At 35.1% G+C, this 26,631-nt stretch overlaps 2 protein-coding genes across 2 annotated transcripts; one reads left to right on the plus strand and one right to left on the minus strand.

The window, feature by feature from the left end:
* The first annotated feature begins 5,923 nt into the window (after nt 1-5,923).
* On the plus strand, nt 5,924-10,670 carry LOC141427709 (kallikrein 1-related peptidase b3-like). The gene is made up of 6 exons (XM_074087303.1): nt 5,924-5,978; nt 6,950-7,140; nt 7,883-8,049; nt 8,335-8,369; nt 8,486-8,785; nt 10,294-10,670. Exons 1-6 carry the CDS (start codon nt 5,924-5,926, stop codon nt 10,653-10,655), a joined length of 1,110 nt encoding a protein of 369 aa, XP_073943404.1. The 3' UTR covers nt 10,656-10,670.
* A 22-nt stretch (nt 10,671-10,692) lies between these two features.
* Nucleotides 10,693-24,785, minus strand: LOC141427995 (uncharacterized). Its single transcript, XM_074087639.1, has 9 exons — nt 24,537-24,785; nt 23,468-23,818; nt 20,783-20,996; nt 18,766-18,929; nt 16,023-16,174; nt 15,392-15,596; nt 14,452-14,652; nt 13,056-13,194; nt 10,693-12,237 (listed from the first exon to the last, which is right to left on the minus strand). The coding sequence occupies exons 1-9, from the start codon at nt 24,658-24,660 to the stop codon at nt 12,003-12,005; spliced, it is 1,785 nt and encodes a 594-aa protein (XP_073943740.1). The 5' UTR covers nt 24,661-24,785; the 3' UTR covers nt 10,693-12,002.
* Nucleotides 24,786-26,631: the final 1,846 nt, after the last annotated feature.

Below are 26,631 nucleotides of genomic sequence, written 5' to 3' on the forward strand. Positions count from 1 at the left end.
AGATAAACGAAATAACAATCATTTCGAATCAAACATTCGTTTTTGTGTTTTTTTTTTTTGAGAACATAATTCTAATAGTTTTGCATGCGGTGTTTACCTATAAGTGATTGTGACACTCAGTTCAACATGTTCATGCAAGCAGCAATTTTTTGATGTATCTTGTGTTAACAATTGTTGGTGAACCTTAAATAAATAAATAAAATAATTAAAAAAAATAACATGAACACTAAAATTCAAATTACATTGGTATATAAATTTATGAGGTACCTAATATTCAAAGTTTAAAAAAAAATAGACTAAATCCCGGGTGTGGTATTAAGTGTAAGTACCTAAAAATCGTAAAAGTTGAAAACAATACAATATGCTGATAGTTTAAAGGTCGCTTGCGAAGTTATAAAAAAGTAACATAATGAATGCTGGCTTAGCATACCTAAGTGAAAAAATATTGATGGAGATTATATTGTAGTACCTACTTAGATAATAATATAGGATTTTTATACTTTTGTAAATAAACTTTGCTTGGAAGAAAGAACGTGACTAAATAAATCGACGGTAAAAACCTACATAGTCTAAAGATATAACTCATTTCAAATATAACTTACAGGCGTTAGATAGTGCAAAGTTGTAACCAAGTTCCAAAATATATAGAAAATTTAAATATTTAGCATACGAGACATTAGGAAGAAACAAATAACTAAGTATAAACAAACATAGATATACAGTATGGCTCATTTAGATGGGTCAGTATTAGGAAACTCTGAAACTTTATAACATAGCAAGATCTATTCTAAGGAAAAATTAATTATAACGATATTAATGATTCCTTAGACCGAATGCGGCGCACGGAACGCGGGCGTATCAAAGAAAAAACATACCTACATTAGTATTCGCTGTCGATTCTAAGTAGTAAATGCTGTTAAGTTAATACCTTTTTCTTCCAATTATGCTTTAATTTCATCATAACCGCACTAAATACCCATCACAAAGCGGAAATTTTCTGCTCTAGACCAGAAAAAATGTATGAAAATTCTTTATTGCATTGTTTTAGATTTTCTTTTAATTTCACCACCAAAGAGTTAACACAAGTATTTTTGCTATAAAATTAGCCTGCATAATGTAAAAAAATCTAGTGTTAGGTTGGTCAACCTGACAATCTTATGAAATTTGACAGATTGCGTACAAAAAATTGTTACCAATCCTATCAAAAATAGTAAGTAGACGTATTTAAAAAAAAGTGTGTGTCTGGTTGGATAACCTGGCGCCCATCCGAAATTTGACAGATCGCGGGTAAAAATATTTCAGCGGAAGGAAACAGCTGTATAGGTCAATGAAAAATATCTGCTACTAACTCTGCCAAAAAAAGTAAGAAATAAAAAAAAAAACAAATTGGCGGGAACCTTGCGAATTTTCCTTGGACATTTTTTGAGAGTGCGAATGTAAACTCACAAAAATGGAATCATCGAGTGCTAGTGACATTTCTTTCCTATTAATTGTTTAGCATGAGTTTTTTTGTCGTCTACCTACTAAGTATTCCTGTAATAGTTGAAAGAAAAGCAGATTATGCTATTGGTTCATATAAGTAAATAGTCCCTGACAGTTTTGTTGATATAACACCCCTTCCGCGTGACGTCACAGGAGGTGTAGGTTTGAAGCCTGTCTGGTGATTCGAAAATAATCAGTGTTGGAAATGACAGCAATTTTCTTAAATACAAGATTCAACACGTTAAGGCCTTAACGTATGAATTAAAAATTAACATAATAGCATTTACTGCTTTGAAAATTGACAGCGAATAATATATAATGTAACTTTTATCTTTGATACGCCCGCGTTTTATTCTTGCCCGAACTGATAAAGACTTATTTTCAATCCATGTATGAATGCAGTTTCTCTTTTCACTAAAATCAATGACATGGATCCTTAAAACAGCAGATTTTCCTATATCTTATAGTCTAAGAGTTCCCAATACTGACCCTATTTATCGAACATAAACCCCTACTATTCCAAGTTTCTTTAGACTTGGGGCCGTAACGTGAGTTACGGTTAAAACCTTTCTTTTTGCAAATTATGAATAATGTAGAAAATATCTGAGCTGTGCTGCAATTTTACTCCTTTGAATGGATCTTGAGAAATTGTGCTCGAAGTTGGAAGATCATAAGCTTAAGTGTATATATACTTTTGTGGAAAAAATAATAATTTTATTCTTATAAAGAGATAATAAATATTAATTTAATAATTCAATTAATTATTTAAATAATTAATATAATATTTTTAACGGTATTTTTTTTTGGGATGGTGACATTGGTAGGGGGTTATTCAAAAGACAAAAACATAATTACTCCTAAATGAAAGAAATGGTGATTAACTTTGAATCCTCTTAGACTTATTTTCGGCGGATATGTATGTTCCTTTTGGATGAAGGTAACTTATTTAGGTGGTACTTCTCGAGGACATTTTCAAATGGATCATTTTTTAGTAGTTACTGAAAATATTCCAAGATCAAAAATATTTGAGGATTCATAAGTTTTCATCTTGACCGATTCTTAAATGAGTGTATCATCTATTTGATCAAAATAATAATACTTTGCTCATTATACCCGGTATCCTATCCTGTTATCTAATTTCGCTCAATTATATTTTAAAATAAAAAAAACCTTTAACCATCCCTTTAATTTTGATATAGAGGTATAGAATCTAGATGACAATTTATTGATATTAAGCTTAGCTATTCCAACTTCTAGCCTTTTTGTAGTTTTAGACACAGGGTAGTATTTTTAATAAAAATATACGCCTGTGGTTTGGTCGCTCACACTAAAACGAGAAAGGTCACGTTTCCTTTTCGTTATTTAAATTAATTTTGTAGTTTCACTTTTTTACGTCTCCTTTTTTATTTACAAAGAGATTCTTTATTACTTTAAGTAAACTAATTACCTGTTATTTGATGATGGAGAGAGAAGTCATTTTGTAATTAAATAAAGTTGAAAAACCAACAAATTTGTTTTTATTGTACCAACTACCAATTGTACCTTTTTGACGCGTCAATGGAAAGTTTTATTATAATGCATAATCATTAGTACTTTTTATTTATTTTTGAGTAGGTAAATAGGTAACACAACAAGTTGGGAAAAAATTATAACACTTCTGATGTAGTCACACAGTCACGAAGCGGTCTGCTTCATACTTCATAATGCGAAGGAAGTACTTCCGGATCAATACAACCTAGGGCTCTTCAAGGCTAGACTGAATAAGACAGTTACTGAACCAGTACGTGAGATACGCCTTTAGCCTCATCTGCACTTTACTAATGTAATATAAAATAAATAAATAAATATCACGGGACAATTGACCCACACACCAATGAGGGCTATCGTTTTTTGTCTCACTAGATGGCGCACTGTTGCGTGAGGTTTTTAAGTATGGCTTTCAAAGTCTGTTATTACGGGCGTAAAGACAAAGTTTAGATTAAAATCATATTTAATACACCTTAAAACCGTACCATAAAAATATCGAGCATGCCACAGTGTTACATAGTCCCCGTTTTGTTCGGAAAAAAGGGAGGACAAAGGTTTCCGAAAGACAAAACTGTCTCAAAACACAGACATTCATTGCCCCGGAACGCACATTTGCCATAATTAATTTCAGATATTGCAAAATATTCACAAAATTATTCTAATTATAAATAAACCCGCGAAGCTCACCCAAAAACTATGACATTTGACATTTCGGAGACCTCACGCTACACTAGCGCCTCTAGTGGCGAATTCATACGCGATAGCCCTCATTGACCTAGTCCCAAAGTAAGCTTAGTAAAGCTTGTGTTTTGGGTACTAAGCGGACCCGAGAACAAACATTCGTATTTTTTATACAAATATCTGCCCCGTGAGATAATCACGGTGAATTTTATGTAAAAAAAAGTTAACTTCGCTATAATCAATTTAGCTTTTTCTTGCATCTTCCTCAGCGTCCCGCCGGAACTCACGAATAATATAGCTTCTATACATCAAGTAATTTTAGTCATTTTAAAATTTGTCTATTACAAGTATGCAAGCAATCAAATCCTTATAAGTATATTCGTTTAGGTTTAGACATATTTATCCACAAAATTGCTGCTCATTCAAAGTAACTAGTTGGACAAAACGGCAACTTTACAGGTTAATTACTCTTAGTATATTGTTTACAAACTTCATCATTTTATTCTTATCGTTTGTCCTTATATTGTAATAACCCGCATCCTCGATACACAAAATGAGTTTGATGCAGTAGGTATCATTTAGAGCTACGCCAAATATTTGAGCATTAAAATAGCGGGGTGCTACACCTTAGGCACCATTTATATGGACATAAAATAGCTCTATAGCAAACACTATGGTAGAGGCATTTTCCGATAATCCCTGTAAAAATAATAATAATGCCCTAAGTACCTTATGCGGTGTATTGTCTCTTCATTCTGTAACAGCATGTATGTAGTAAACCTTGGTATTGTTTTATCGTCAATTGATATTAGACTATTTTTCAAAAAGTTGTCACAGTTTCACAAAAAATAAGTAATATTGTGTTTAAATACACAAAACCTTGTGATAAAAAGTCAGATAATCTTTATTGTTGGATTCAATACAAAGTTTCGATGTAGTAAATTACGATTTTTTCCTCACAAGATGTCGTGACGTTTTCCTGACGTCAAGAAATTTTGGATGTTTTATGCAGTTTATGTTTTATGATCTCGTTCTTAGTGTTAATCATTTCTTGACAACAAAATTTCTTATCAATATGCTGACGGGACAACTTTTTGAAAAATACTGATTACTCAAGCTACATACATAATTATAATTAAGTGCTCTTTACCTACTACGAACTTATGCATGTATTTTAAGCCAACATGCAAGTGCGAGAGGTATCATTGTAAAACTATTCTTCTATCTATAATTATAATATAAGACCGAACATTCAAGTCTAGAGACATTCTACAAATTCGTAAATAGCAATTACCAATTTTCGCCACATTTTGTAATTTCTAATTAATTACTCATTTAGACCAATTCCATGTAAAATGTCGAATAACGTGTAATACAAGGTCTCAACCGCTGCTAAGTCGTATTAATAAAACCTATAATTTCTAATCACAATCTACAATATACTTACCTAATGATGATAAAAAAAATATTCGTGACATTAACTAAAACAAAATAAACAAATGTAAACACTTACAAATATAAATTTGTAGGTACCTAAAACTTATATATTATTATACTGAATAGTTTCTAGAAATATTATTACCGACTGGCTGACTTTAATTATGTTTCGTAAGTAAGTGTGTACACATTAGAAGTTGCGTTAGTTTTTGGGTTTTTGTGGATAGGTTGGTGTAGGTACAAGGTGTTAAAATAACTGAAAACCACAGACACCACATAAATATTTTTTCATTTTAAGTTACTTAATTTTATTTATTTTCTAATACCTTCGTTATTTAAAAAATATTTGTGTTTTGTTAACTCAATAATTCTACTTGATTTCTAACTTCACACTCATAATTTGTATTTGTCAGTTATACTTCGACGCTTTAAGAAGAACATAAGTAAAACGGCCAGTATTAAATTATCTAAACAGTAGGTACCTATGCAACCACGCTAAAAAAAAATATTGGCGCATGTTGCATTCGTAACTTTTAGACTCGTCACATATAAAACTTAGTGTAATCGACTCTACCCTCGATTGTGAGCAAACTCTTTTCTGGTTTTCATTTATTTAATTAACAACTTGTGTAGCATTTCTAAGCCATGTGAAAAATAAAGGTTGTTAACAACTCTTGTTCATAGATTTTAGAGCAATGCCAGCACAAATATAAACATTTTTGCATGTTATTGACACTTCACACTTGGCTTAAAAACACTTTAGATAGGGCTGAATTATACTATTTTTTTCATTACGATGAAGCTTAACGTTAATTACGTTTTATTACTGACATATTCGGGGATTTTCGGAGGTAAGTGTATCAATGTAACTTACAAATATTTTTACTCTAGAATCAATAAATGTAAGTTTTTTTTAAAACTTTTAAAGTAATATTTAAAGTCAAAGGGTTTTTGTATTCTATTAACGGAAGGTAAAAAACCTGTGGCGATTATTGACTCTAATGAATAAAACTTCAAAATAATATTAAGTAAAAAAGTCTACAACATCAATAAAAAAGTAAGTAAATCACAAAATGTAGATGCCGACTCACTAAGAAACTTATTGTCAGTCATAATATCTAAACCCAGAATCGTTAGTCATAATATTGTACCTACTTTCCAATGCCCCCCACAGAAGCGATTATTAACATACAGAACCCCCCCAGCCAATCAAAGGAGTTGATATCCATACTTCACTTGCAAGCAATAATACCTACTTATGAAAGTAAACCGTATTAAGGGGATCCCATGCCCCAATGACCTTCAATCTGAATTCCTTAGTTTTCTAATGTTTTTTGTAGCTTATTATATTAAAACAACGGCTTCAAGCAATATAGTTTCCCATATTTACTTCAAAGTTCATTGTTTTCGAGATATTTGGCATCAAAGTTAAACAATTTTAGGCCAAAAAACTGATAATAGATTTCGTATATGTTAGATCTTTCACGTCAATAGAGATACGAAATAAGTGTTTTTTTTTCAGACAATGTTTAAAAAAATCATACAAAATTAAGTATTCATTTTTTTTTAATCCGGTAGACAAAAATGGAAATAAAAAATTGGAGAACCGATAGCCGTTTGACTTATAATTCTATCTGTAGTGCAAAGGTAACGATTCAAAACTTGTCAAAAATCGATGAAAAACTCGGGTGGTTAATTAATTCAATCAGGCGTTATTTTATGGGGGTCCATATCCATGAACTACAAACAATTACTTTGCTCACCCAAAAAATCTAAGAAGAAGAGGAAGAAAAAGGTCGCTGGTGAACATGTCATTGTTTAGGTATAGTTCATTGTAACGTACTAGTTGGCTTCTCCTCAGCACTACCTAAGGACTGGGATCAGCCGGAAGGTAAGTTGATCGGGGGTCACAGCACAACTCCCTCGAAACATCCATACCTCGTCTCCCTGCAGACGAGGTTCTTCATAGTCCGTGCTCATATCTGTGGTGGCACACTGCTAAATGAGAACTGGGTAAGTAATCTTTATTCCCTGTCTCCGTCATAAAGAAAAACTCTATGCAAAGTTTCAGGTTTCTAGCTCAAGGGCTCACTTATAATTATGTATCTGATTATGTATGAATGTAATGTATATCTTCGAACTTGATTTTTACGTACTTCTTACGTTGTTAATGACACGAAACTTGGCAATCATACATAGCTCTGATGACAATGTGAAAATATTCGGAAAAATAATAATAATATAACTAACGCGAAAATATGTCACTGTAAAAAAAACGTGAAGGTCTTCTATATCGACTGGACGAAAATTTTTAGTCATAATGTAATGTTTGTCATAGTGTAATGTTCGACATAACTCTTTTTTTAAACCATTTATTTTTCAGAATTGTTATAAAACAAACCTAACCTAACCAAAATATATCAATATCTTTTTCTTTTTGTTTTTCTACAGGATGACTATTTAAAAATTTATGAAAAATGTATGGTATCAACGGGGAAAAAAATGACTAACAATAATTATGACAAACGTTACATTATGACCTATAAATTTATGGCAGTCGAAAGGATTCCCGCTTTCGCAACTTCTTTCTGCTAATGTAGAATAAGGAGGGTATAAAAAGATATCGAAATTAATCACAAATGTCCGCGCATTAGACAATACGGCCCCGATCTACTCTATATAACAGCTATCTCTAAGCTATCGTCAATGTCAATCACAGCAGTATGAACAATATGTTTTGTTTTAATTATTCTAGATACTGACAGCCGCTCACTGTATACCAGGATCGTTCCTGATAAAATGGTTTCCTATGGACGCTATAGCCGGTGCCTCCAACGCCCATGAGGCTCAGGCGTCCAAATTTGGGCCAGGCACCCAAATAGTCACAGTCGACCAACGCATTCCTCATCCCGATTTCAGGAAGTAAAGCCTTTAGATTTTAAGTATCTCCGAAACACTAAGCACGTGCGCCTTTTTCACGCATTCCTGCGCAATTATTAATAGCAATTATAGTCTTATTTCAGGCTTTTTATATTTCTGTGAAAATGGTAGCAAGTTTTTACTCTCATTTGAAACCCATTATTGTTAGGATACAATTCTTTTTAATCTTTTTTTATGGCAGAGGCCATACTCGTAGACGCCATATTGAAATACTAAATGCCCTATGTCACTCCGACAAATTATATTAAAATTCGCCCACCCGTTTAGGCTGCAGAGAAGACTAAAGAAATACACATACATACGTACATACACTCGAAATCATAACCCTCCGTCGGGCAGTTGGGTAGCAAATACTTGAGAGTTTTTGTCACAATTATTAATTTCAAATAGCAAACCACTCACTCACTCACTTAATAAGGTATACTACGTTGCTTTGCAGTTTCACATAAAATAAATGGACGTGGTTTAACTTTAATTCACATTCATACGTTCTTTTTTTTAAGCGAAATTGGACCAAATGATATAGCAGTACTTCATACAAGCAGTCCATTTAAGTTTACAAAATACGTGAAGCCTGCACGGTTACCGGTCCATTTTAAAACAACGTACGAGCACCCTCTGAAACTGACTGGTTGGGGCGTCCTGAGAACAACCACATTCTTTCCTGATCTACCAAAGTATTTGCAGGAAGTTAACGTTACATACCTTCCCTATAAAGGTGAGTAGGTTAAAACTCAATAGGTTCTAAAACTCAATAGGTTCTAAACAGCTTCATTTGTTTGTGTGACAATAAGTTGTACACTTTTAAAAGACCGTTCACTGCATGATTATGTCAGCAAACATTTTGATCTGTATCACTGTAAAGCTAACATAGTGGCATGTCATGTCATATCATCGTTTAGGTCTATACACATCCCAGTGCTGTCCTCCCAGAATAAGAGGGCATGGGCCGTAGTTCCCACGGAGACCCAGAGCAGATTGGGAACTTTACACAACTAAATTGACTCGCAAGTGAGTGCACGTTTCATCACGACGTTTTCCCTTCTTCATAAAGGTCATGGTAAATTTCAAATGTAATTTTGCAAATACATTTTGAAAACTCCGGCAAGCCCGAGCTCGAACGAGGCTCGATGCCATGCATGACTCTCTGCTTGAGAGGCCATGGGTGAAACCACTAGGCTACCACGGCTTTTAATTAATTACGTGTTTAAACAATATGGTAATCAGTAACGCGTATGGTTATTAAGATTGTTTTTTTGGAATCTTTTTGTATTTCTTATTTCAATTCCAAATTTTTACTTTTACGGTCATCCCGTAAAACCTAAATTGAAACAAAAAAATAAAATAAGAAACAAACAAGCTGAGATATGTGGTCATCATCATCATCATCATCCCAGCCTATATACGTCCCACTGCAGGGCACAGGCCTCCTCTCGTAATGAGAGGGCTTGGGCAGTAGTTCCCACGCAGGCCCAATGCGGATTGGGAACTTCACACACACCGTTGAATTGCTTCGCAGGTTTGTGTGCAGGTTTCCTCACGATGTTTTCCTTCACCGTAAAGCTCGTGGTAAATTTCAAATGTAATTCCGCACATGAATTTCGAAAAACTCAGAGGTGCGAGCCGGGGTTTGAACCCACGATATGTGTGAGATATGTGGTGCATAGCGGAAATTCGTGTCTGTACCGTTGTCCAGCAGTGGTGTAGCGGTATAGCACGTGGAACGGAATGCTGAGGACCTGGGTTCGATTCCCAGTGCTGGGTTTGTATTTTCAATTTAGGTTTTACGGAATGACCGTAAAAGTAAAAATTTGGGATTGAAATAAAAAATACAAAAAGATTCCAAAAAACCAATCTTAATTTGATTGCTTAATAACGATATCTCTTGTCCGGGTGAGCGGTTAGTTCCAATGGAGTGCCGAAAGTTTCTCGATGAGGGCTACGGTATAGATGTCGCTAGCGTCACTGCTTAAGTGGCTAAATAAGAAACAAACATTCTGAGATATGTGGTGCATAGGGGAAATTCGTGTCTGTACCGTTGTCCAGCAGTAGTGTAGCGGTATAGCACGTGGCACGGAATGCTGAGGACCTGGGTTCGATTCCCAGTGCTGGTCTTATTTTTCTGGTTTTTCTGTGCATCTATATTTCAGTTTGTATTTTCGTATGGTTATTGTTATTCTCAAAAACATTTCATTATACATAAAATAATGTAAAATGGTTTGACAGATTGCTACAAAGCTGTTGATAATATCAAGGAAGCAGGCGAAATTAATGCCCTTGATGAAGCTTCTAATATCTGCACTGGGCCTATAACTGGTGGAGTGTCGGCATGCAGTGGAGATTCTGGTGGACCTTTAATCGAGCTTATACCGAAATTTGAAGAGATTAATGATGAAGACAATCATATTGAAGATCATTATCCTTTATCGTTACCACAAAGCAAAGGTGATAAAAAAAGAGAAGCAACTCCAGTTGTAGTAGGTGTTGTATCGTGGGGCGTAACTCCTTGTGGTGAAAAGGGTGCACCAACGGTGTACACAAAAGTAGAACACTTTATTAATTTTATTAATAAATATATTCAATTTTAGCCTACCTTTTATTTCGTATAATTATTGTAAAAAATCACAATTATCGTGATTACCCTCATGTTTATCAATATAATTGATGAATTCATTATTTACTTAATCACTATCGTCACTGCAGGACATAGGCCATCCCCAAGGATTTCCACCACGATTGGTCTCGTCCTGCCCGCAGCCAATGATTTCCCGCAATTTCAGCCAGACGACCATATGGTAGGCCTACCAACACTTTGCTTTACTTTACGTATTACCTTATATTACTATTAGAGCGGGTTCTGGAGGGAGTTGTGTGTGTATGCAAAATATTAGAGGACCGCATTCTGTGAATAGTTTTGAACTCAGAAAAGCTTGTAAATTATGATTCTGAATATTGCCAGGAGGTCCGGTGATACATTTTTTTTATACCTGAACTCCTAAGCTATCATGTGAATGTACTGAAAAAATGCTTTTAAACCATTTTAATAATTATTTTCCTGACAATATCCCATTTTTACAAGCTTTCGTTTAACTTGCAATGTATGTATGTTATGTCTGTATGTACAAATGTGCGGGTTAAATCTTGCAAGTTGAATTTGACCCACTTTCAGTTGCCAGATTGACTTGAAATTTGACATACTTGTGTAAATCTGATGACAATATAATAATCGGGTAGTAACATCCTTGTGGTCTAACTAGGATCGTCTCTGAAAGACGGAACTCTTCAACGGTTAATGGCATCGACTTGAAATTTGGCACGGAAATGTAGTTTAGATGACACTAAAAGTACAATCAACAAACAGTACAGTCAGAAAAAAAGCTTGTATTAAAAATATTTTTTTATTAAATACTTTTTTTCTTATTATTAAAAATAAAAGTTATCAAGTGACTCGGTATATGTAAAAAAGCTTGTAAAAATGAATGTTATCACGAAATTAGTTATTAAAATATTCCAAAAGCATTTTTTTCAGTCCATTTACATGATGTTTTAAAGGATGGGGTATAAAAAAATGGACCACCGGATCTCCTGGCAACATTCAGAATCATAATTTACTTACAAGCTTTTCTTGAGTTCAAAACTATTCATAGAATGCGGTCCCCTAATTAGCATACGCAACTTCCCTTGGCGCCTGCTCTATATATTTTTGTAAAAGTTATTTGTAAGCATTCAACGCAGTTGAAACTCAGGATTATTGAGCAAAAATACTAAAATTTTACGTGAAAGTATCGCAAAGTAAAGTGAATAAGATCAGTGAAAAGATTTGGTACCTTCGTCATGAAATACTTAATTAAATTACTTATACAACGAATTGAGTATCCCTAAACACATTTTCTAAATGTTTGTACAAAAATTCACAATCAGTCTTTTGTAATAAACTAATTAAGGAGAACATCTGGAGGTTTGTAATTTCCGCACTTCGGGATAGAATTTAATAATGATTTTGGCAAAGTTTCTGGGACGTTGATGATCAAGGCTGTGGGTAAGGAGGCTAACCCACAGGACCTGCACTCCAGCATCCAGCTTCCACCGCGATCGACCTTAATTCGGACTATGGTGAATCCCTTGTTTGGAACCACTATTGTATCTTTCAGGGGTGGTGTCTGGAGATTCCTGTGAATAAATGCAATGGCTTTTAGACCTAGATATTTTTTAAATCGCTTTTGTTAAGTTACAGACAGCTAGATGAACTTGCGCGGTTCACCACAAACTAAATAAAAACAATGATAGGAAATGAATCCAAAATATTTCAGCGGATGATTGGGCAAGTTTGACTGGATACCTTCTGTTACTTTTACACTATTTTTTAATTGAAGTCGGCGAATCTTTAAATGTAAAGATAACGCTATCTATCTGCTGTGTACGAGTATTTGTTACCTCTTTGCGCTAAAACCGCTTACCTGATTCAGATTAAATTTGGTATGGATAAGGTTTCAGACCTTGGAAAAGGCATAGGATAGTTTTTATCTCGGAAAATTACATAGGTAGTTTTCGCCGGTTAACGATAAGAGAATTCTCCGCAGATAAAGTTGCGAGCAACAGCTTGTTTTGGTATATTGGTCAATTTTCAAAATGTACCGCGTCAAAGGCGTGTCTATTTGTACAGTTTAAATCAAACGATGAAAAAATCCCATGCGGACTTCAGTCAAATTTGCTCAACCATTTTCTGAAATATTCTAGATTAATTTCAAAACAACCTATATACCTCCAAGTCAATTGCGAACCCACAATTAACTAACATCATTATAGAAATGTAATCCCTAGTTCAGTTTGACCAATTTTTTTATCGTAGACCGTGCAAGCGACCCTAAGACACATAATCCTAGTTTTCTATTAATTGTATGTACTGAATAAGCTTCGACGATGACGTGTGTTGTATAGTTCACTAAGTACATACAATTATTATATATATCAAAACCTGTCATCCTCACCTCTTAACACTTCCTTCCGTATCAAGCTTTAGGAATTCCTCTTTTGAAATTGGTTCGTCGTTTCCTCTTTGCCATGAAGCCACTACTTGCATGCTATATCCATGAAGATGGAATGTGAACGAATCGTTGCTGCCAAAACCTGTAACCGTAAAAGTTAATTTAAGTTCGATATTTGCAACAAAATATACTATTTAAAGTTATAATTTCAGAGACCAGAAAAAAATTACATGATAATTATCAATGTCTATGTAATAGCCGGACCAAAATGAATTACTTCAAGCTAATCATACTCATTACAATTTTTTGAAACGAGGAAAAAGTGGCATGATTGAAAGTCTTTTGTAATGGCCGAACTGCAACATGAAATATTAAAACGACCGCTAAACATTAAAAAAACATATAAGAAAGTACGTTCCAAGTTCAAGATCTTAAAAAATCAAGTTATCATCTGATATATTTGTAGAAAATAGCTTTTTACTAATTATAATAAATCGGAAATTTTAATTTCATGAAGCTTTCACCTATAAGACAATCATCATTTCTAATCAATGTGCGTTTACTGTTGGGCACAGATCTACTCTCAAATGAAGTGATATAAATATAAAAGTTAGTTAACCCACGACTTTATAAGGGATAAGTCCGCCTTTGCGCTTTTTTTGTTTTCCGGTCCTTTTTAGGGTTCCGTAGTCAACTAGGAACCCTTATAGTTTCGCCATGTCTGTCCGTCTGTCTGTCCACGGGTAAGCTCAGAGACCGTTAGTACTAGAAAGCTGTAGTCACGCCGACAGTGGTACATTAAAAAAAAGTTAAAAAAAAATTTAGTATATTATTATTATTACATAAAATGTGCAATGGAATCGCTATAAAAAGTATGTCCATTTATACTTCAAACGTTTAGGTAATTAACTAAATGTAAACAAACTTCAGCTGCCAGATTTGGTACATTTTACTTATCTATAATTGTAATACAAAGTAGACTAGTGTACTTCAATACAGAAATGTAAATGTTTAAATAGTTTAATGGGGAATTTCAATATTTAAGACACCAATTGACGTTGTTTTGTTTATATTTAGTTAAATACCTATCCAAACCAAGTATAGGTATTGTCAAATAGCCTATTTAATCCAGTTATTTAAACAATAGAACGTGGTATTTTTTATTTCTGTTACCATTAAAAATATTCAACGGGTCAAATAATGAAGTTAATGAAGTAAGAGTTTTAAGAATGTTAAAATAAAGGTCTATACGAGTTTCTATGTTATTATCTCGCATTCCGAAGCTAGACCCCTAATACTATACTCGTACCTAGATTAATCCACAATTACCACTTCCTGGTAGTATTTACACAATATGATTTCAAACATCGTCCCTCTGACCTGACGTTTTAGTGTTTACCTTCGTTTAACAAAACGAGCTCCAGAATTTCTCCCCTGTTAGCGTCTAGGACTAGCATACACTGCGGCTCTTGGTTCTTCACTTCTTTGCCGACGATGCACTTGATTTCTTTGCGAATGTCAGTCGGCCTTGTTAACAGAGGCACGTTGGGGTACAAGAAGCTCTTCTTGTTTATTTGAACAACTCCTTTGTCTTTAAGTGCTGAAACAGAAAAAATAATCTTACTACTAATAATTAAATTCAAAAGTTTTTCAAAATTTGTTGCTCTTTAACACTAAAACGGCTTAATGAATTTATATGTGACAATCCGTAGCAAAAGGGTATTTATAGCAGGCTGCCATAAGGACCCTTTTGCTACGGATTGTCACATGTAACATCATTATGCGAATAATGGATACCTGGAATAAAATATGGGCTACTTTAAATCCTAATATTGCCACGGGATCGGGAGAATCCGCGGGAATGTTCACAAAATCCCGAAATTTCAATTCAACTGCTAAACATGTTTTTCGCGTTCTAAGTCGCGGGTAACTGGCTTCATCCTAATAATAATAAATAAACAGGACATTAAACACTGAACACTGAAAAATAATCGTAAGTTCATTCATCTTTGTCTCTGTACGTTTGGAAACCTAAACGAAACTGTTACGCATGTAACGACTTTGTAAGAGCTCTCATTCTCTCACTAATCTGGGTTAGCAATCAGAAATATAATAAACTACCTAATCCATTTATCTTATTCCCATTAGCCTATCAGCAGTCAAAAGAAAACTTGTAACGCGAAAAATTTTCTATACGAACTATTAAGTTTAGTGCGATGTCAAAACATGAATAAAATATTCACACGCAGCGTTGACACGTTAGGATTTATAACAGTGCGGTCATTAATCAGGGCAGGTGTTGACATGACATAGTTCTGAAATATACTTTGTGGTCTTACATAATGAGGCTGGGAAGAACGGCTTCTTCGGTATTGCGTCACTAATGTATCGAAAGTCATTGTCGGTGTCTTTGAACTGCAAGATGTTCCTGTCAATGCTTAAGACGACGGATCTCGCGGGGATAATGATAGGTGCTTCTTGTGATGATTCTAAGGTTTGACCGTATGTTATGGTGTCTGTATCACCTTTGGGTATTGCGTCTTCCTGAAAAAGAAATGAGAATTAATATTACCGAAATGCAATTTAAACCGGACCATAACAGAATCACAAGAATGGACTAAATAAAATAAATTAAAACAACAACGGCTTTAATTAAATTGGTACTCCACTAGGGATCCTCAAAACTACGTATAAAATACAATACGATTTAAAATAACTAGCCACTAAATGTATACGTAATATTAAGCGTGAGTTACCGAGTTCATCAAGTTATCATAAATATACGTAGGTAACCATTATCATTCAGCGGTTTAAGTCCGGAGATTTGCCGGCTAGTTTAGCATTGGTTGCAATATAGTGATTTATTGTTTATTGTACGGTCTACAGTCTCAGTTTTGAACAGAAAGTTAGGTGCTACCTTTGGTGTAGAATGTAAGAAGTCCTAACTTTTTAAAATAAAATCATACTTACTATTCCATTGTGTAACATGGCAGTGTAATTGAATCCCGAGTATACAAGCATAGCATGGGCACTCAGGTTTGCGCAGGCGTCATTTCCATGCACACGAACCCAATACCCACCCGTCTTCTCACTCGCTCGCACCACTACATCCATACGTTCCCCTAAAGTCAAATAATCAACATTAATCCACGTAATAAATAAAAATATTCGCAAAAAATCGCGTTGATTTCAAACAATAGACGTTATGCAATACAAATCTAGAGTTTCCGATGATAGGAAGTAATAGGCCCTAATTATTTGATGCTATTTTGGGAAACACGCAAATAGCGCAGCCGTTACGTAAATGTAATGGCATTATGGCGTCTTCAAACCTTCATTTAAATTACGATACCATGTAATATAAACGACAATTCAGCCGTTTAGCGAAAGACATCATAGAAAGTGAAACGAAAACAAACGAAACTCGTTCTTAAGCTGACCTTAACTCTTGAATGAAGCAAAGCGGCACACTCACTCCGCACCTTTCACATTTACTGGGGAATAGTGAAAACGCAGTCTTGACCGTCCAAGACGTTATATCAACTTTCTCCGTCAATAACGTAGAATATAAGCATAACTTTGACTTAAATAATGCGATCGCCTACGAACTTATAGTCATATTGTTTGCATGTCTTTTGGTCACAAAATTGTTTATGGTCATCATGTCTAATTAGGAAGCGTGATGTCCGTGTGTGCGTGTGAGTCCGACAGATAGACAGTTTTCAAATAATTTTATTGTTACGATGGACAATAATGACGGTATTAGACATGTGTTTGAAAGGGTCCGGTGTTTCGTAACCTTTCTTTGAATGACTATGCTTTATTAGCTGTATGGTATTATGCATCAAATATTCGATTAAGTATTTAATCATTTGGTGAAATGGAATGTCCAAATGTAAAGAGTAATTTCACTTTCGTATCAATGTAGAGCATTCTTTTGCAACTGTGCGAAGATAAAAAAAAAAAAATTAGTTTGAGATAGAATCTCACCTCGCTAATAGCGTGATTTCTGTCACTGGTTCTTAAATTATTTTACATTCACTAGCAGATATATCCGAGTACATTACAAGGGGAGTTTTAATTACTGACACTCCCGGACACGCCACACACCGATCGTATGTCGCTATAATTACCTTGACGTTTCGGCCACACTGCAGCGGCCACGCGGTCACGGATGTTAATACATCGGATTTAGTACTGAGAGTGGTAGTGGAAATAAGAATCGTCTAAAACACTTGAAACCAACTCTATCCTCCTGAGTCCTGACTTTTTTTAACAAACTTCGTGCTTTAGACTAGACGTGGTTGACCTGCTTTTTTATTTTGGACATTATTTCAAAATTCATAGAATTCTTTATTCAATTAGCAATTTGTACTTTATAAAGTACATTCGGCCGTTATTCTTAGTGTTAATTGGTTCTTTATGAAGTACGCGAGGGCTCAGAAGGCTACGAGGAAGAAGAAGAAGGCTCTGAGGCTCGCGATCGCAATGAAATGACAGATTTCGCATACAAAAACTGTCACATAATTGCGATCGCGAGCGTCAGAAACGTTAGGCAATACGGCCTCTGGTCATGATGTTTCATTTAATTTACATTAAATAGATTTGAGTGCCTTCGGTCCTGAAAAAAATCTATTAATGCGATAACTATTGGGTGAATTGCAAATGAATGCTTCACCGCGTAGCCTTCTGAGCCCTCGCGTACTTCATACGGCCTCAGTTTATGAGTGCAATCATATATGATGCGAGAGCGAGAATTTGTTTCTAAAAGTAACGAAAACTGACTAATTGGGAGGAAATTGGATAGGTATGATTACTTACGAAAGAAACCTTTCACAAGACGTGCATTGTTTTATATAGCGTGTGTGTGTTTGTTTATATATGTAGATAGGTACAGTTACCCGCATTAATATCTGCCACAGCGAAGCGTGCAAAAATATCTGACACGTGCTACCGGCCATGAAAATAGTTGCATCAGATATTTATGCACGCTTGTTGTGTCAGATATCGGTGCTGGTGACTGTACCTACTGTATTACTGTGACCGCATTTTAAAGTTTTTATTATCATACAACTTGCACCACCGTCTCTTTAAAGAGTTTATTACCACTACACTACAACAGTTTGGCTGTAGCATTTGCCAGCGGTAACTCTAAGTACCCACTTTGGCTTAACAATTCGGAAAAGTGATAAAACAAAAGTACCTTAACATTCGGTACCGGAAAAGCAACTGTTTTTTTTCTATAATTAACTTAGTAAATCTGCATACAGGTCAAGCCGACTGAATGCCATATTATCCTCTTAAGTTCCTGGCCAAATATTGATAACCAGATTTGTAAACTAAGGGGCTGTTCCACCATCCATTGATTAGTGTTAACTGACGGTTAAATGTCTTGCCGTCTCTATTTTTTTGTTCGAATAGACGGGGACGGCATCACAATTAACAGTCATTTAACACTAATCAATGGATGGTGAAACAGCCCCTTAATATCAATCAATAAAAGATGGATTTTGCTTAGAGGTATGTTCTAAACGCTGGGCCTTTACAAGGATATCAAGACGCATTGCTAATTTTATGAATTAAATCCGGGTTGGTTCCGCGTACCTTGATTTTAGAGCAGCTCGATATTTCGACACTGCTAATTACTGAGAATATGAGCTTGATTTTGCACAAAGCCTCTTATTAGCTTGAAGGCGAAGCTCAAAACTAGTACCTGGATAAAGCTGGACGCTGCTGGTTGAAAATGGTTTGACTGGCTTGCCATCAGTGGATATGATGGCCATCTCATGCTGGTCGATGCTGACGACCACCGGGCAGCTTACAGCAATGGCGTTGATCAAGCGCAGCCGATAGGCGTAACCAGGCAGCACAAAGAGTCTGAAAAGCAAATACAAATTTCTTTAGTTTTACTCGGTTACTTTTGAATCAAAGTCACAACTGATAGTAAATGTAGGTCAGCCAAGACAGACAGACTGGCTGCAAAATGATCCAAGGATTCCGTTTCCGCTTTCTATGGTACGGAACCCTAAAAAGTTAGTTTTTTTGTATCTCTCTGATGTCTCTCACCGTGATTTTTACAATTTGACTTTAACAATGACCGTGAAGTTATACTACATTAAAAAATGTACCTACTGAAAAACATAATTAGATTTGACATAAAGTTAATTACCAAGTATTTTCTATCAATGAACTGATCCAAAAATCAAAGAAAACACGTTGTACAGGTAAATAAATTTCCTTAGAAAACCGTGCAATCCTTTACGCGTGATTGAACCACAAACAATATGACATACCTACTCTTACTTAGAATAGAAGTTGTGATTAATTGTTTGATTATATTGACCCTGAACTAGGTACTTACTATTTGTCACGTCATATTAGTTCATGGAGCAAAATAACTAAATTAACATAGGTACGAGTATATTAAATAAAATATCGAACTATCTAACAAAGTCGGTCACATCAGGTGAGGTCAATGTTAAAAAATTGCTTTCCACTATTATAGTTTCCGACTCTCAAAGTACGTCTAATCTTAACATTGTAACCATGATTGTAACTAACTCGCAGTTGTCGGATCAAGACAGCGAACTTCACATTCGCTTATTGTTTTAATTGCTTTAGTTTTACTACAGCAACTTTTAACAGACGCAAAACATAATTAATGCGCATTCTATTTTTACTAATTTTACCGTTATCTCTCGAAACAAAATGGCTGCAGACATCTGAATAGCTTTTTAATAAATTGCATAAGTTAAATGGATATCATCCACATATAAAATAGTATGCGTTTTCGCCACTAACGAGTTCGGAAGAAACTTTCTTTCCAGCCAAAAATACACCTCGCCCAGCATGCTGCGTTCCACCAACGGTGGTTTTTTTCCATATCGGTGATAGTTTTTTCGACGTTCGTAGGTGCTTGTCTAAATTGCATAAAGATTTTATCAGTGATAGCTCGAACCTCACTAGATGTACAGATTAATTCATCACCAGGTTCTTGACCTTGGTCAAATTCCAATATTATTTTCTTAAAAATTTAAATTATATTGTTGAATACCTGTAAAATTATTGTTTCACTTTTCTGACGAATAAAAGTCGATTAAAAAATCGGTCAAGCTCAAGTCTGACGCGCGCATTCAAGGGAAAAAATATTTACATACATATATTTACTTGTTAATATTACTTTTGGATTAAATTTCATAATTCAACGTCAACTGAAAATATATCGTAGATTTTCATGGCACGGTTTTTTCATTAAAATACACTTTCAAAAGTCGAAACGTCGAAACATGAAAAAGATCGCGTGAAAATTGTTTTTCGCAAATTCAAGGGATTGCAGACTCGGTAAGTAGGTATTTTAGAGTATTTCATATTAATTACAACTTGATGCCTCTTCGCATTTCTGAACATCACAGTCTTACAGACAGATGGACAACGAAGTAATCCTATGAATACCTTTTTTAACTTTTAAGTTACGGAACTTAAAGGAACTTATTAAATTGGACTAACCAATAATTTCTTTAAGACAAAAGTGTTTTTTAAACATAGGTACTTTACATCTTTCTTTCTAGTATATAAAATTATCGGGTCAAAAATGTTTGTGACCAAACTCCTTCAAAACGGCTTGACCGATTTTTATGTATTTTTTTGTGTATATTCGGTAGGTAGGTCTAAGAATTCATACTTCTACGCGGACGGAGTCGCGGGCAACAGTTAGTATTAATAAAACTTACTTAAAATCATCCTCGATTCCATTAATCAACAATGAACTAGGTTTCAATTGACTGTAGTCCTCCAGGTTACCAGTCAACAGTTCCGGGAACTTGGCTGCAACGACCAGTGTGTTCTCCTGGCTCCTGTCGTAGTCATACATCGTTGAATGCGGCTCCAGTGGTTGTGGCTGATTCACTATCAACGCTCCATACACACCATCACTTTGATGATTTACTAGAATTAACAAAAATACGTAATTTGTCGAGAAATGAGAAACATTGCTGTGCCTACACAGCACCCTAGTAACGGTTCGTTAAGGTCCGCGAGTTCATCGAATTTCGGCAATATTTAGTGCTATAATTTATGAGTGAAAATCGCGAATATTAGGTACATAGGGTATGCAGAATTAATTATTTTAATTATAACTATTATTAGTTATCCCTCATAGTGCAATCTATCTTGCAGTGGATACGGTTACCAAACTCAATCAAGCAATCTACCACTGTGAAATCGTTCAAGGAAGGCTTGAGAGAAATGTGGCTTACACCTTCTGAATGCTCCCCTTCACTCAAAGGTTGACAAGTAGAGACCCCTTAAAAGGATAAGTTCCCCTTTGTGCACGTATCTCATCGTTTGTTAATTGTGTTTGTTTCTTTATTTTTGTACAATAAGTACGTCTATTTTTGGAACTGAACAAAACCTGTGACCGAGGTGTTTTTTTTGGTAAACAAGTACAGTCAACGTCATAAATAAGTAATCACTTTTGTACCTTGTCGCTTTCAGTCGTTACACAATTTCGTATGGCTTTTCAAACATGATGTTAAAAAGAATGCTATGAATTTCTGTATGGAATATTCTTTACTTTCCATTATGTTAAAAGAGCAAAATCAGCAAGAATCATTGGAAAAAAATACAATCTCAACACTTAAAAACACAAAACGAAGTACGTTCTATATATTTCACCAAAGAAATAGCACGTGTCTACCGTAGCATTCCAAAACACTTGTAATGGCTTTAAAATCAGGTCATTGCAACGCAAACTACAGTGGAATGGACGCTTTCATTGCCAAAGCATCTCGACAAAACGACAACAGCGCTCACGAACCAAGGCTTACACTAATTTAACAAATAGTCTACTTACAAAATCTACAACAACAACTGTATTTGGGTTGGCCGTTTGCAGCTCATAAATACCAAAGTGAAATTTATCAAGTTTTTCTTTTACATTTCTAGAGGTTTCTTTTTCATTGCCCTTTTATTATTTCCGCTGACAAGAGGTTTTTTTGTTTGTTTCGTCTTCATCGTAAGAGATAACTTTCTATTTTATTTAACGTATTGTCACATGTTATGTCTTTAGTCTCTCTTAATGGATTCATAAATAGACAGTCGATTTATTAGAGGTCACTTACCTTAACTCAGTAAATTTGTATTTTTGTACGAAATTCATAAATAATTGGACTGAAAAGGAAACTTTCTATGAGAAAGTAAGTCATCACTTTAAATGAGGCTCCAAATGCAACTCTAATCTTGAGTGGTGTGAAAGTTCTATCGTCTAATAAGTACCCACTTGTATAAAAATGGCCGACTCAGTGTTACTTATTAGCATATGTCTAGGTATGCAAAATTTCTAGCTAGACAGAAAATGTAAACCACTTAGTCAAAAATGAATTGTTACGTCGTCTATGACACAGGATTTCAATTTATAAAAGGATTTTGAAATAAAACCGATAACTATCTTTTACAATATAAATCGTGATAATGTTTTCCAATTTGTAAATATCAATCGATTTTGATTTTGATCAATTCTATACTTATATGCGTTTATGCGTTATTTTGATCAATTCGATACTTTTGTGCGTTTTCTGTTCCGAAATAATGGTTAATAGGTACCTACCAAACAAACGATCGCCGGAATAAGTTTCGTATATAAAAAGGTGGTAGGACCTTGTTGCAAGGTCCGCCCGGATTGCTACCATCATCTTGCAAGCTAATCCTGCCGTGAAGCAGCAGTGCTTGCACTGTTGTGTTTAGGCGTGGAGAGTAAGACAGCCGGTGAAATTACTGGCACTTGAGGTATCCCATCTTAGGCCTCTAGGTTGGCACCGCATCTGCAATCCCCCTGGTGTTGCAGATATTTATGGGCGGTGGTGATCTCTTCCCATCAGGAGACCCACTTTCTCGTTTGCCAACCAGTTGAATAAAAAAAAATATATAAACGATAAACATGAAGAAAATGGCCCAAGCCATCTTGTTCTGAGAGGAGGCCTCTGCCCTGCAGTAGGACGTATATACGCTGGGATGATGGATGATGGTGAAACATGAAGAAAATGAGTTTATTCAATATATACTGAGCATACTAAGCGGCAAAAAGCTGGCCCTGAAATGTATGCAGAATCGGTAATTTTGTATGAAGGTTGGGCCAAATTTTGTGCCGCTGAGCATATTTAATAAAATGAAACGTACGAATCTAGCTTTAGTGTTGACTGAGAAAATATCAAAAATGTCCAACATTGGTCTACGTTTAGGGGGAGAAAACTATTTTGGCCGTTTGTATGATAACACATAACTACATAACTCTCTTGTGTATGTACTTGTAGAAGTACTTAATCATAATCAAAAAAGCAATACGTAATACATCAAAACCGAGGATTTTTTTAAGTTTTAAGCGCAACTACCAAGACTTGTTTCCAAGTTCTTCAAATTACCTGAATCAGCGTGATAGAAGAATGTTCCCGGTGACGATGCTCTAAAGCTATATTTGTAGCTTGACCCATAACTTATGGGGCACTGTGTAACCATTGGAACTCCATCCATGAACGGCGTTCCTTTCTGCTCAATCCCATGCCAGTGTATACCCAGATCTTGCCCTGGGACCTTATTACTAACTACAACGATCACAACATCATTGACGCAGACGTGTATGGGCGGCCCTGGAGTCATCCCATTCACAGTAATCGCTGGTCTTCCATCTTCTTGGATCGTTGGCTCGATTTTGAAATCAAAGTGGCACCGTCGTGGTTTGACGTTGAATTTACAAGGTCGGTAGCATGATTTGTCTGCAACGTGAGATTTAGAGTGTAAATACGCTGGCAACCTTGTATGTTAAAGAGTCTTGGCCTTCGTCCATCTTTGCCCTTGCTTGCTTATTTTGAACTTGAATAATATTTTAATTACAATTATGAGTTACTTTTGTAAGTAGATACATTCCAAATTGCTTTTCTGAATTTTCAAAGCGGTTTTTTTTATTCAAACTCATGTTTATGTTTTAGTGTGAAAAATTATTGAGAAGTTACATGCATTGACAAATATAATAATTAAGGTTAGGTAATAATAATTAGCAGTGGGACGTATATAGGCTGGGATGATGATGAATAATAATTACTAGGTAAACTACTTGCGTCTACTTCTCTTTATTATAAAATTCAAGCTAAACGTTTAATGCCTACAAGTTCTGAGTAGCTACCACGGTATCGATTAGGCTCTTGGAAAGTTACTAACCTCATTCCTAAAAATATTACAATTGTATTGTCAGTATTTACGGCTAAACTGGCAACTTGTTCGAATATTAATAAAATTCGTTGTTGAAACCGTTGGTTAAACAAAAAATTACGGATGTTAACTTTTATCCTGAAAGTAAAGAAACTCAACCTCTAAGCAAAACAGCGGAAAAAGGCCAAGAAGTAAAAGTTGTTTGACTCAAATATTATCTTTCAAGAAACTTATTCCACTTAGTTAAATACAAGTACGAAACCAAAAACGTAACGTAAACATTACCTGCATTCTTCGTAGTATCCTCCAAAAGTATATTAGTGCTCATGGGCACAAAACTGTCCAGAGATGCTCTGCCGTTGTCACTGATATTAGTGCCTACTATCAAGAAAAAGACAATCAACTTCATTTCGAACCGGTACAAACAAAACAATATTGGTATAAACAAATGCAACACTTGTTTTATATCATTGCGAAATACGACGCGGTGCGATCGCGGCTGGCGGGCGACTGGCCCAAGAAGTTGCGGAAACTACTTTCAACCGAGAGTACAAGTGCATGATGTCCGGTTGCTTAAATCTCGAATATTGTTCCGTTCTGGCCACGATTAGAATGCAATGTTAAACTAGATAGGATGAAGAATGAGATCGTATTGCTAAAATAGAAGAATCTCTGTGAGCCCTACCCCTTCTATGTATACTGACTCTGATTTTTTTACTTGGACAGTCCAATCTTTACCTGACTATCCGTAGGAATATTAAGTTTTTCGAGCGCATGAATGCAGTAGGTATAAAAATTATTAAGTTAATTTAAAAAATATATATAAGATTAACATGTTCCTACCTATATAAAATATAGGAGAGAGTCAACAATATTCAAGATAAAAACAAGCGAAAAAAGAAGTAAGTTAAAACGTCACATTATATAATGCTTATGTTATGAATGACCATTGACAACTATCTCACAACATTTGCATGTTCGTATAAAATAGACTAAGGGGCTGTTTCACCATCGATTGATTAGTGTTAACTGTGGATGGTGAAAGAGCCCCTAAGTATTTACAAAAACCAAGCTATAAATACATCTTTATGGCCTACAAAGACTTCGAAGAGTTAGTTATATCTCGTATGTACCTATAATTCATTAAATCTTCGTCGTTCCTAGAACACGCTAACAAGTATTACTTTCCCTTCGTGTCCGTTTCTATCACACTGCCATACGTAATTACTAGGTAATATCAGTGTTATGTCCAGACTATCTCTTCCTAAGAGTTACTAGCTTAAAAGTTGTGTAATGCCCATTGGAATCATGAGAGCTTGAAAAAGGATTTTATAACACGTTTAGTGTCAATAAAATAGCCTCTTAGCCAACTACTTCACCTTTGTTTGACTATGCTTTCATTTTCCAGGACATTAAACTTTATTGCTAAATAATCCTACAAGATCAATTTTAAATGACATAACACAATTACTTTATTGAGATGATATTAAGATTTATTTACAATACCTACTATTACTTTATTTTTCCGCTAAAACAGCGCAAGCAAGCTTCCGCAAAGTAACGCCTAAATCAATCAATTACGTAAATAGGATTAAAAGATCTGTGGTTCCAAATACACTTTTGACGTATCTAGGCACCTTTATGAGACTTGCTTTATTCCTAGTCAGATTTTGTTCTGATAATACCTACCATGTAACCTAGTAAAAAAACAATGGCCTGAGGCTTGTAGGATTGGTTGGGAAACAAACAGGGCAGAGTATTAGGTAGCTTCACTCAGAGCATCCAATAGGTCTTCAGTCTTCGCCGACGATCTGCTCCGAGGCAGCAGCGCGGAGCGATGTTAGAGAAGAAAAGATGGATGAAACAGGAAAGGAAGAACTGCAATAGTGGTAGCCCTAATCAATACAAATTACCCGGAGGAATTAGTAAGTTATTAGTTTACCGAGCACACTTTAACTATTTATTAAAGAAAACAAATTTTCGGCTTACTCCTTGCCAAATCGTAGAGCGAGCCACAGAAAAAAACAAAAGCGAATCAATAATTTAGAATTGTATATTTTTCTGCAAGCGGCCAGTTGCACGCCGCAAAGGTTTGCTATATTTACAACCTTTAACAAGCTCTTTTCACGGGTAGATTTACCCTGGACTCTATGTCTCTTTCATGAGATGTAGCTGTCTTGCTAGTATGGTTGCTAATGGATTAATAAGGTAAAATGAATCAATCAATTATTTCTCTTTCATGTCCTCGCTAGTATTTTATTTATTTGTTTCATTGTTGTTCTAAATCGGCCAAGTATAATGGGATCGTGCATTAAACTATTTATCCAGTGCGGCGTTGCTTTTTCCCAAATTTCATAATTCTATATCAATGGTGATTTCC

This window comes from Choristoneura fumiferana, chromosome 5, assembly GCF_025370935.1.
Source record: "Choristoneura fumiferana chromosome 5, NRCan_CFum_1, whole genome shotgun sequence".
Classification (NCBI taxonomy): Eukaryota; Metazoa; Arthropoda; class Insecta; order Lepidoptera; family Tortricidae; genus Choristoneura; species Choristoneura fumiferana.

Coding starts and splice junctions, on each gene's coding strand:
- LOC141427995 (XM_074087639.1), bottom strand. CDS start 24,660: ATGAAGTTGATTGTCTTTTTCTTGATAGTAGGCACTAATATCAGTGAC. Junction 23,819..24,536: donor GGATACTACGAAGAATGCAG/GTAATGTTTACG, acceptor CTCACGTTGCAG/ACAAATCATGCTACCGACCT. Junction 20,997..23,467: donor CTTCTATCACGCTGATTCAG/GTAATTTGAAGA, acceptor TGTTAATTCTAG/TAAATCATCAAAGTGATGGT.
- LOC141427709 (XM_074087303.1), top strand. CDS start 5,924: ATGAAGCTTAACGTTAATTACGTTTTATTACTGACATATTCGGGGATT. Junction 7,141..7,882: donor CACTGCTAAATGAGAACTGG/GTAAGTAATCTT, acceptor TAATTATTCTAG/ATACTGACAGCCGCTCACTG. Junction 8,370..8,485: donor AAAGAAATACACATACATAC/GTACATACACTC, acceptor TCACTTAATAAG/GTATACTACGTTGCTTTGCA.